The following is an 11,666-nucleotide window of genomic DNA, read 5'->3' on the forward strand; positions in this document are numbered from 1 at the left end:
GGGCATGGGCAGAATGAAGGGCTGAGGAGGGAATGGGGGTAGAGGAAGAGCTGACGGTGGGTTTCCCCAAAACTTTACCTAGTGGTGTGGTGGCAGACCTGCACAGGAAGTCCAGAAACAGAAGTCACCGACAAGCTGCCGCACACCCAACCAGCCCTCCCAGGCCACACCCAGAGCCTCTCTCCGGGTCCCTGCGGCTCCCAAGGCCACCACCAGATGGGAGCATCGAGCAACATTCCTTTTCCTTCCCAGGCCTGCCTCCCCTCTTCCCTCCTTTCTTATTCCTTCACCAACCCCCTCCCCTGCCTGCTTTTCCTCTTCCTTTATTTCTCTTCCCACCAAAACAGATCCTGGGGCTTCTATCTGCTTTATGTCCAAGGAAGCCAGAGGCAGCTGAAAGCACGCTGTCTGTTAAAAATGGGATTTTTGACAGCGAGGAGAGCCAGCCATTGGTCTGCTTCTGGGGGAGCCCTGGGGTCTGGACATTTGTGTTCATTTGCTATGAGCTGGGCAGTGACTAACATCTCTCTGTGGTCCTAGCATCTGGCACCCAGTAAGTATCCGGAAAATGTCCACTGAGTTGGATTGAACAGAACTGAATCAATAAATCAACAATTAATAAACCAATCAATAAAGCCAAGGGAGAAGAAACATGAGGAACATGTGTCCTTCACCACATGTGCTGTGGTGGCCTCAGAGACTGCCAGGCCAACTTCACCGAAGCACAGGCTGACCACCACCCAAAGGCACCCGCCTGGCAGCCTCCACTCAGGGCAAGCCTCCCGATTCTCACTTCCTACAATCCCCCCATGAAGTGGTTTCTGCTCATAGCGCTCTGGGGGGCTGTGGGAAATTTGTCCCATCAGTTCCTGGGCCCTCCTTTCCATCCCCACCTACTTCTTTTGCAAACCAATTCATTCTACTACTCCTGTGACCATCGTGCAGCCTCCATCTCTAGAATCCTGGCTGAGAGGTTGGCTAGGGGCAGGGAGGCTGGGAGAACCAGGGGAGGGAGTGGCCAGCCAAGAGAAGCTAAGAAGGCCAGAGCAGACTGTTCGTTAGGAATAACCTGCAGGTGTCTGTTGACTTCTCCTTTTGTCCCCCACAGCTAAAAAGACACCCCCTCTTTATTGAATTCAAAGAATAGAAGTTGGTCTAAGACCCTCGGGTGGCTTTCTTCTTTTCTTTTCTTTTTTTTAACATCTTTATTGGAGTATAATTGCTTTACAATGGTGTGTTAGTTTCTGCTGTGTAACAAAGTGAGTCAGCAATACATATATCCCCGTATCTCCTCCCTCTTGCGTGTCCCTCCCACCCTCCCTATCCCACCCCTCTAGGTGGACACAAAGCACCGAGCTGATCTCCCTGTGCTATGCGGCTGCTTCCCACTAGCTGTCTGTTTTACACTTGGTCGTGTATAGATGTCCATGCGGTGGCTTTTTTCGGATGCGTTGATTGATATTCCCCTGCTGGCCTAAGACCATCTAATCTGACCTTGCCCAGTTTGCTGACTGAGGGGTGCTGGGGATGGGTCAATGGAGGAAGGTCAGGGACAGGACTGGGGAGGGGCGGAGGGCCTCACTGCAAGCCTGGGAACTCCTTGAGGACGTCACAGGTTTTCTTGTGCGTGACCTCGCGCAGCTTCCGAACCCGCCGGGTGCTCGAGGCCCCCACGAAGCTGTCGGGCCGCAGCATGGCCATGCCGCCGTCCACCTCACCCATGATGATGAGCGGCGTCTCGCCCACCGTCACGTTGGGGCAGGGGCAGGTCCAGTCCACATGGAGCAGAGTGACCTCCAGCGGCTCCCGGCCCAGGAACTTGAGGCCCATCTTCTCATCCTTTAGGACCTCGTCCACAGTCACCAGGGCGCGACCTGAGTCGGGCTCCTCTGTCAGCTCAGAGACTCGGCCCAAGATGACAAAGTCGCTCCGACAGAAGCTGGTGACGAGCTTCTGCCTTGGCTTGCAGGCCCGGCAGCGCTGGTTCCCCCGAGGGAAGGGGCAGGACTCCTCGCAGGCCTCGCGGCTCTCAAAGTTGTTGCCGTTGCCCTCGCAGCCGCCGTAGACAAAGGACTGGCACTGGCCCGTCTGGCTGTTGTAGGCCCAGCGGGGCTCGTAGGCCTTGCAGGGCCCCTGCAGGGGGGGCAGGCTGCACACGGCCAGCGGCCCGCTCACGCAGGCCAGCATGCAGGCCTCGTAGGTCTCAAAGTGGTTGCGGTTGCGGTGGCAGTGGCCGAAGGTGAAGGTCAGGCAGCTGTTGGCCTGGGCGTCGAAGTACCAGCGGGTCTGCTCCTCGCCGCAGTCCTCACTGTCAGGGGGCTTCAGGCACTCGGCTGCGGGGAAGGCTGTGCCGTTCGGGCTGCTCTCCTCGGTGGCCGAAGGCCGACCCCCCCGGACCACCGACAGCGGGAAGTCAGCACGCAGGACGCCGGCGGCGTTGCGGGCCGTGCAGGTGTAGATGCCGGCGTCCTGGGGCTGGGCGCTGTAGATGACCAGCTGGGCGATGTTGGTGACCACCACGTTGCCGCGCACGTGGTTGGGCCTCATGACCACGTTCTCCCGATCCTCCAGCTGCTTCTCCCAGGTGATCTCGGGCCGGGGCCGGCCCACCACATCACAAAGGAAGCTCACTGTCTCACCCACAGTGACCGACTGGTGCGCGGGGTAGTTGAGCAGAGCTGGGGCCGCTGTGTCCAGCCCAGGGGTCTCTGGGGGGGCCGTGGTGGGGTGCACGGTGGTTTCGGGTGGTGGGGGGCTGGTGTTGGGCCAGGTGAAGTGATAGCGGCAGGTGACGACAGCCAGTGTGATGCCCTTGGAGCAGGCCTCGGCGTCCATGTAGCAGCGGTTATAGTAGGTGAGGCCGTCGGAGGCACAGGTGAAACTGGGCTCCTTCTCACAACGGTCTCTGCACTTGCACACGGGCTGGCCGTCCCAGATGTCACATTCGGAGCCCTGCTGCAGACACATGAAATGGTCGCACGTGGCCTCCTTGGGCATGCCCACGGGGCCCTTCTTCCCCTTCACGTCCATGTAGCGGGCCGCCACACAGCTCTTGGTCCCACACACGTTGGGGCAGCACTTCTCATAGGTCTCACACTCCTGGGGAGAGCCAGATGGAGAGGTCTGAGCAAGGAGGAGAAGGAAGAGAACACAGGCTTCCCCCCACCCTCCCCCATGGTCTCCAGGGAAGGGAACTAATAGGTGCTCACCTACCATGAGAAAACCATTTCGATAATACTAATAGCTAATGTATTCACCCACTATTTGCCCAGCCTTCTTCTAAGAACATTTATATCTGTCAGCTTATCTAATGCTCATCACAATGGGTACAACCATCATTCTCACTTCCCAGGTAATGATCACGGAGGCACAGAGAGACTAGGTAACTTGCCCAAGGTCACACAGCTAGCAGTGTGGGAAGAGGAAGGTCACATACTGTAAGAGGGAAAGTCTTCCTACCACCATGAGATGAGATGAGGGTGCAGAAACTAAGAGAGGAGCCGCTCAAGTCCACAGAGCTGGGAAGTGGTGGGAAAGGGCTTCAAGCTCCAGGTGGATGGGACTCTGATGAGGTATTTTTCTTCTACATCATATCGTTACCGCCATGAGGTGTCGACTGGAACAAACGAGCCTGCCTTTTTTTGTCTCTTCCAATGGGGACGCCCTGGCCAAACGCTAAGAAGGAAAAGTCGGACACCACAGGGACAGCTATTCAAGGCTGTCCACATACACATTAGGAACGGCAGCTCTGATGCTGGCCCGTGTTCATCCAAAGCCTAGAGGAAGGGCAGGCAGGACAGGCCCAGGACACCAGGTCTGGCCACTGTGGGCTGTGCCAGTTCCAACCTGTGGGACATTGCACGGGGAAATCCACGGGGAAAAAAAGTCCCTTTGTGTGGCAAAGGTCAGCAAGGCCATCAGCGAGGACTTGCCAGGCTGTGTAATTCCCTCTGATTCTCTGTGGATCCACATACGGCATTAGTTTAATTCCTCAAAATTAGCAACACGCTCTGGGGCCGACACAAACAAGGATTTCACGTGGTGTTTTTGCTGGGATGTGGGCAATGCCCCTAATCCTGAGCCCTGCTCGTGGCTCTGGGAGCTGCTCACCACCAGGGCTGGCCTCGTGCGGCTCCAACTTTCCCTTCAGCCCCTGCGACATTCCACATCAACTAAGGGCTACGTGGAGCCTGCCTGCCCGACTTGTTTACTGTTTTCCCCTCTCGGCTCAGAATGGGGACTTTGTTTTGCAGCCCTTGCTTGGCATAGGCTTCTAGGCCACACCAGGGAGGCTCTGGGACAGGGATGGACAGATCTCAGAGCTGGGGTCTGCGGGAGAGGGACCCAGTGAGAGGGTGAGAGGAAGAGGGGGCTGAGTAGCAGAGAACCTGCTCCTTGCCGGAGGGCCCTTCAATTCCTTAAAGACTCTGGCCCCGGAAGCTCCTTCAGGACTCAGAGGTCCAGGAAAGCCTGGGTCCCTGGGGACCAGGGGAAGGTATTTCTGGGCACAGAAAACCTGGAGGGAATTTTTAGAACAGTTTTTGCTTAAGGGCTCAGAACATACCCATAGGCTGTCCATATCCCCAGCCCCATGGAGGTGCCTTCTCCCCAAGACACACAGAATCAGCCAGAGTCTCACTGTCTCCGAGCCACACCTGATTTATCAGGCCAGCCTGTGCCAGTGAAACAGCCTTGCCCGCAAATGTGGCCAACAAACAGCACGACCTCAGCCGGATGGGGACGCTCTGCCACCCCTCCCTAGTCCTTACCTTCCTTTCCCTCGGCTCTGCCACTGCTCCTGCCAGTGAGAGGCCTGGATCGTCCCGTGGGCACTGTGAGGGAGAGGCCGCTCTCCCCAGGGCCAGCCTATGCTCTCGTAGGTTACATGCATTCGGCAGAGGGAGCATCATGGTCTCCCATGGTCCCTGGTGATGACCAACCCAGCCCGAGCCCCAGGAGCTGCCAGACTGGCAGGACGTACCTCTGCCCAGGCAGGTGTCAGGTACCAACAGGCGCTTCACCCCATGGGGAAGTGACAGGAACAGCCCTTGGGCTCAGGAGCTGGGAGGGAATTGCCCTAGAACCAGGCCTGCCCTGAGTGCTGGGAGGCGCGAGGGATTTGGCAGGTTGAAACCTAGTCTACGTGCCCCCTACGGACACCCAGAGAGTCTGTTCAGATCCACTCCTGCCCACCCTCCCCATCAGCCTGCTCTGATCTCAGGGTCAGGGTCCAAACCCCCGGGGAAGTGGCCCAGAGGCCGGATGAAGCCTCAGCTCTGTGGTCAGATGGCTGCGGGGTGCAGGCCCACCCTCCCCTCCCTGGCCATGGAGTCTTGCTCTGCCTATTGCAGGGTCCTGAGTTCCATTCTCACCTGTCGACAGGCCGCGGGTGGGTCACGCCAGTCTCTCTGATGTGCCTGGCATAGTGCTGGCTCAGAGCAGCCCTCAGCAGACATGAGACCAGGAATCCGAAGATTCCCAGCCCCTGAGAAACTCTGACATCACGCCCACCTCTTCTTCCAGGCCTCGAAGTTAGACAGACATCACACCCTGTTTATCTCCATGTGGCCCGGGGCTGGGCTCCTTCACGTTCCAAGTCGTTCCCACCACCCAGCTCCCACTCTCCCTCGCTAACAAGACCACGTGGCCTGTCTCAGGCTTCCGGATTCACACTCACCTGGTCCGTCTCACACTCCCGCTTGCAGGTGCTCTGGGCATCCACCCAGAGGTTGGGGTTCATGTCGTTGGGGCAGATGCCAGCATGAGAGTATCGGATGGGAGGCAGTGCCAGGCCTCGCGGGGGCGCCCCCAGCAGCAGCAGCAGCAGCGCTGCCATCTGTCCCCAGCAGGACCGGGAACAGCAGCACCCCGGGGCCCGCATGGTGGGGTCTGCGGCGCCCAGAGACCTCCCCTGAGACGGCGCCAGGGCTGGGGCCCCCAGGGCCTTGTGCTCCTCGGGGGGCTGCAGACACCTGCCCTGCCCACCCCAGCGGGCCTCCTCGCCGCTGCTAGGGCTGCAGCTGCCGAGGCTGCCTCCGCCAGGTCCGTGGAGCCCGCCGGGCTGTGCAGCCTCAGATGAAGAGGGCTCCCTCTCCGGAGTGTGCAGGGAGAGGAGCTGCACAGGGGCCAGAGCCTGGATTTATGTCCTGGGCGCGCCACCCGACTGGGAGCAAGCTAACCTGACGCCTGTCACAGGCAGGCTGCCGGCTCCTCTGTCCTGGGGCTGATCACAGACTTGTTGCAGAAGAGGAAAAAAAAGCTGGAAGCAGTTTAGGCGGCGTATCTGGCACGGTGGGACACCTGCTTGTTTTTGACTCCAGGAGGCCTTTAACCCCTTCAGGGGCCAGAAATGGCATGTGCTTTGGGGGGAGCTGGCTCCGGGACACGCAAGCTCACTGTACTGCACGAAGAGGCTTGCTTCCCTTCCCCCCACCTCTCGGCCGGGCCCCCTCCTCCCCTTGGCCACCTCCGAAGAACACACACTCGCTTGTTACAAGGAGGGACCTGCAGCCGCAGGGTTAGCATCGCCGGCCCGATAGTGCATCTGAGAGCAAATGACGTGGAAAAACAACAAGTTCACGGCCATTCCAGGGCGGGCCTGAGCAGCCTGTGTGCTGTGTAAGCTGACTCCCACCCCAGCACCAGGTCCCAGGGTGGGGGGCGCGCGGACAGCTCCCTATCTCTCTGTCCCGGCAGTTTGCATCTCAAGTTCCAACTTCGGGGAATTTTCCCCAAATCATTCCAGAGACACATACCAGATATGCTCCGGCTCCCCCGGCTCGGGGACGAATCACATTCCTACTGCTCGACTGACACACTCCCGGCTCCAAGAGAACCTATGTGGTCACAGTGTCTTGGGACAGCGCTGGGCAGCCCAGCCGCCTCGCTAACGACCATGAAGGCTGCACTCAGGGAGTGCCAGTCAGCTCTCATCCCCCTGATTTACTTTACGAAGGAGAAGGTCACCCCCGGTGAGCAGCGGTAAGACCACTAATTGTTGATATTTACCGGGGCCTTAACGTGCACCAGGCTGTGTGTATTGTCTCATTTAATCCTCACAACAAACTGTACCTCCATTTTAGATTTGAGGAAAAGACGCACAGAGAGGGTAAGCGACTGGCCCCGTGTCACACAGCTACGTGACCCCACCATTAATGCAGGGACACCAGCTTGTGGGGCCTTTGGAGAGCACCCCTCCCCACCCAGCTGGCAAAACTGCTGTCAATGTGCAGCCCCAACTCTGGTCTTGACAGGCTGGACAAGAAGTTTGTGAAACATCAAGGGCTATATCTGTGGAGGGGACAGGAAAAGAGCCAGAGCCTGCCATGGAATGGGGAAGAGAGTGATACCTTTTCAAGACCAACTGCAAAGGATGTGGGGAGCAGGAACCGAGCTGCTATGTCCCAGGGGCAGTCGATGGGGTGGGGCCCCAGTTATTCCACAGATGGGGAAACTGAGTGCCGAGCCCTGACCCGCTCTCCCCCTCCGGCTAGACCTCACCCTCCAGTTGGCCTGTGAAAGGGCAGCGACCCTCTTTCCACCCTGCAGACTTTGCTTCTTCCTCGTGGGCGGCGTGTTGCCTCCTCCCTGCCTGAGCCAATTCCTTCCCGTCGTGTGGGTCATTCTGCAAGATCTGTCTTTTCTGCTTATGTCAAAGAGTTAATGAAGGGTGTCAGATCCTAATCCCCTAAATTATTGGAATAAACTTCCCTCCGAGGCCGGTCCCAGCAATGAAGCCAGACAGCGGGCGGTGCCGGCTGCTTTGAATTCCCTGTAATTTCATAAACCCGTGTTCCGGCTGCCCAGAGTCGGGCCTCTGCACAGCCCTTGATGAACATGGTCTGTGCAGCCTCCTTGGATGTCACAAAGGGAAATGGACAGGGACACATTTCTGAGCAGGACTTCGAAAAATTGTCACAGCCCCATTACATGAGACAGGTATCGGGGAGGAGGCTGATTTCTGGGGAGTCACCTGAGACCATTAGGAAGCGGGGGAGCAGGGAGGGGTAGAGACCAGAGGTGGGGGGGGGGGGTCGGAAAAGCAGGGAACCTTGTCCATCCTACCCGATCCTCCGCCCAGTTTGATCCTGTCGAGAGCCATGGGCCTCTCCCTGCCCGGGCCCCACTCCTGGCCATTCTGCTCTGAGAACTCTCAAAACAGCACTGGGGAAGAAGGGGCCCTAGAACACTCAGCTCTCCCTCTCAGCCCTTCCAAGTCTCCCACCAAAACACAGCTCAGAATAATAAATAACATCTGATCAGGGCTTGGCGCCTACACAGCGCTTTCACCTACATCGTCACGCTGACCCTCACGCCAGCTCCGGAGGGAGAGAGAGGAAACCGAGTCACAGAGAGGTTAGGTGGGGCTGCCTGGGGCCCCCGAGGCTCACGCCTCCCCTCTCTGACCCCTGTCCTGTGCTCTTCACACAACCCCATGCAAGCTTCCGGCCCCTCCAGAAAGGCCCCCGCTGGCTGCCCCACCAGCCCAGCTTGTTTATAAGCTGTTCTGGGAGTGCTTTGAAGTCTTCTCCTCCTGGGCCCTCCCTCCCACGGTCCCTGGATCTGGCTCCCTCTGACTCTGTCTCCCTCACTCTCTTCTCTGGAGGGTGGCATGGAACCCACGCTCACCAACTCCCCGGGACCAAAGGAGGGGTCAGCTGTCCGTTCCCACCTACGCAGGCCTCTGGGGAATGGTGATGGGCTGGGTCAGCCTGAGCAGGGGCCTGAACTTGGGGGTTTCCCCTGCTTTTCACCCTCCCCAAGGACATCAGGCACAGCTCCGTCAGGAAGAGGGCTGGGTCCTGACCTCGTCTCAGAAGAGCCCCACCACTGTGGGAGGGCAGAGGGCCCATGGACCCTTCATACCCTCCAGGATGGGTTCAAGGCCTACTCTAGGTGCAGCCAGTAGGAAGTCACCCAGGACAGTGAACTCCAGGTGACCCTTGACCTCAGGTTCACCATTAGTCGAACAACTCGCAAACCGCTAGAATATTGACAACACACTGACACTGCTTCCTAAATGGGCCAGGTCTCTCCCCTCCAGACACTCCAGCCATAAATGTGGTGGAGACACCTGGAGATCCACAGGGACAGCATCTCAGATGCCATGTCCCTCATGCACAGACCAAACCTCTTACCTCTTGAGGCGTCTCCTCCCTCTCCCTTCTTGATGTTTTTTAAAGCACCTACCATGTGCTAAGTTGTGGGTACATAGGGATAGATGGCAGTCCTCATCCACAGAGAGGGCACAGTCTTGGCCAGAAAACCAACACACAAAAGCGTAAGAGTAGTATTCGCTGTCTTAGGGGTCCTTACAAGTGCTGGGGAGCAGAGAGGAGGGAGAGGCCTGGGGTGGCTGTTGCGCACATGGGACGTGGGCTGGGTCTTGAGGCCTGAGCAGGACCCTGTTTCCTACACTTCTCCGGGGACAGGCCTGGCCCAGAGCACGCCACCTCAGCCAAGGCCCTCCCTCCTGGAGTGCAGGCCTCCAGAAACAGAGGTGAGAGGGAAGTACATGGGTTTAGGAGACAGGGTGGGGGTCTGGCTTCCGCTTGGAGTGGCCCTAGCGTAGTCAAAGAGCAGCCCATTCTGGTCCATCCTGCTTGGGCCCCCAGACCTGAGGCAGCCACACTTTCACCCAGATGGATGGGGGAGGCCAACCCCCTGGGAACCTCCCTGCCCTGATCCTGGTTATTTAAACATAACTGGGGAGGAGGAAAGATTTGAGGAGCAGGAATTGGGGTGTTGGGGAGAAGGAAGTCCTTAGCGACGGTGCTTAGATGGGTTCTCAGAAGGCCGGGCAGCCTTGGCTAAGGCGGTGATTAGTCAGTCAAGCCGGGGAGTTCAATAAAGCCGGCGGCTCATTACCCAGCTGGGGACCCCCTGCCCGAGCAGCCCAGGGCCTGGGTTACATTACAGGGCTGTGTGAACTCTCCCCTCGGAGTGAGACTGCACTGGCCTTGGAATAATTATGGGGCCTCAGCAGATGGTGGAGGCGGACGGGGGAGACCTTCAGCTGTGGGACACGTGACCTGTCAGCGTCTGTGCAGAGCAGGACATGGGAGGGTCCACGCTGGGCCTCGGGGGAGGCAGCACTGAATCAAGGTCTGAGAATGATGGAGTTGGCCGTGGCAGGGCCTAGCCAGTGCTCTGGGCCAGCCAGGCCTCCTTTACAGCCCTGCCCAGGCCAGGGGGCCTGCTGGTGGGACCAAGTCCCTGGAAGCTTGAGTGCCAGCGTCTAAACGGATCTGTGTGTCATGCCGCAAGAGCAGGAGACACATCTTCTGGCACCTGGGAGTCTTTGAATGCCTTCCTGGAGCAGGTGGGCATCAAGGAACTCGGGGATTTCAGCCACCTCACCAGGAGGCTCCATGGTGCTGAGGCTGTGCAGCACGCAAGGAGTCAGAGGACCCCCCTCGTCGCCCCACCTGAGACCCCTTCCCACCCCCTCCTCTGTGCTCCCACGTGCCGAGACTCCTCCAGCTCTGCCTGGACAGAACTGGCTTCAAGTAGCCTCCGGCAGCTCTCAGCCAAGACAAACACGGAGGGAAGAAGACGGAAGGCCACGGGGCTCCACCTCTCCACTCTGCTGGGGAGAGCGAGGGCCTGGGGTTCCAGCAGGAAGACTAAAATGGGGCTTGGCCCCCCCTCCCACTCAGGCCTCCTCTACCATAGAAGCTTCCTCTGGTTACTCAGCTCTCCTCACTCCCAAGCTCTCTGCCTCACTGTTTCCTCCTTTTGGATGAGAGAGGAGTGAGGAGGTCCCAGACGTGGGTCTCCCTGCTCACCCACACGCTGCTGAGCCAAGGGGGCGTGTTCTCCAGAGTCAAATGCAGCCCTAGCACCCATTCCAACAGCACAAAATGTGCAGTGACCAAGAAACAGGCCTTTTCCTGACCGCTATTGTGAGACCTCTGGCTTAAAGATGGCTTCCCCACGTTCATGATGCAGGCCAAGCATTTAGCCTGGACCACCACGAACTTCCACTTCAGTGTCTTCTCCAGTCTTATCGCTGCTCCCCTTTCTCTCAAATTCTGGAAGCTGCCACGTTGCTCTTTCCATCTTTAAAATCTTCACACAGGCTTTCCCTTTAGTCCTCGCCATGGACGCCTTCCCTTCCCCTGGCTGGTTCCATCTTCCCCTGGTCAACTGCTTCCCAACCCGTCTTAGAAGCTGCACCTTCCAGCAGGCCTTCCTGACCTCAGAGGCTGAGGGAGGCCCGAGTCACCTTGGGGGTTCCTGGTATAGATTTTAAAATGAAAAAGCAAAACAAAAACTGGGATACAAAACCTGTGGCAATGTTTAAATACTAGACCTGGTCAGGACGTGTGTCTGTGCCTGTGTAAATGGTAAGCTGGTTTGGATGGTAATGTCAAAAATCCACATTTGATGGGGGGAGGGATAAATTAGGAGTATGGGATTAACAGATACACATTACCATATAGAAAATGGATAGACAACAAGGATTTACTGTAGAGCACAGGGAACTACATTCAATATCTTGTAATAACCTATAATGGAAAAGAGTCCAAAAAAAGAATATGTATATATGTATAACGAGTCACTTTGCTGTACCCCTGAAACTAACACAATGTTGTGAATCAATTATACTCCAATTTTTAAAAAAAAAAAATCCATACAATGGAATATTACTCAGCCATAAAAAG

At 57.5% G+C, this 11,666-nt stretch overlaps 1 protein-coding gene across 1 annotated transcript; it reads right to left on the reverse strand.

Annotated features, from left to right (window-relative positions):
- Positions 1-1,432: 1,432 nt before the first annotated feature.
- WFIKKN2 (WAP, follistatin/kazal, immunoglobulin, kunitz and netrin domain containing 2) lies at positions 1,433-6,544 on the reverse strand. Its single transcript, XM_029212646.1, has 2 exons — positions 5,678-6,544; positions 1,433-3,099 (listed from the first exon to the last, which is right to left on the reverse strand). The coding sequence occupies exons 1-2, from the start codon at positions 5,879-5,881 to the stop codon at positions 1,579-1,581; spliced, it is 1,725 nt and encodes a 574-aa protein (XP_029068479.1). The 5' UTR covers positions 5,882-6,544; the 3' UTR covers positions 1,433-1,578.
- Between the last annotated feature and the right edge of the window lie 5,122 nt (positions 6,545-11,666).

Source organism: Monodon monoceros, unplaced genomic scaffold (genome assembly GCF_005190385.1).
Source record: "Monodon monoceros isolate NGI ecotype Baffin Bay Population unplaced genomic scaffold, NGI_Narwhal_1 Super_Scaffold_9, whole genome shotgun sequence".
Taxonomy (NCBI): Eukaryota; Metazoa; Chordata; class Mammalia; order Artiodactyla; family Monodontidae; genus Monodon; species Monodon monoceros.

Excerpts from the sequence above, each read along its gene's own strand:
- WFIKKN2 (XM_029212646.1), bottom strand. The coding sequence starts at position 5,881 with ATGCGGGCCCCGGGGTGCTGCTGTTCCCGGTCCTGCTGGGGACAGATG. Across the intron at positions 3,100-5,677 it reads GGGAGTGTGAGACGGACCAG|GAGTGTGAGACCTATGAGAA; the intron begins GTGAGTGTGAAT and ends GGCTCTCCCCAG.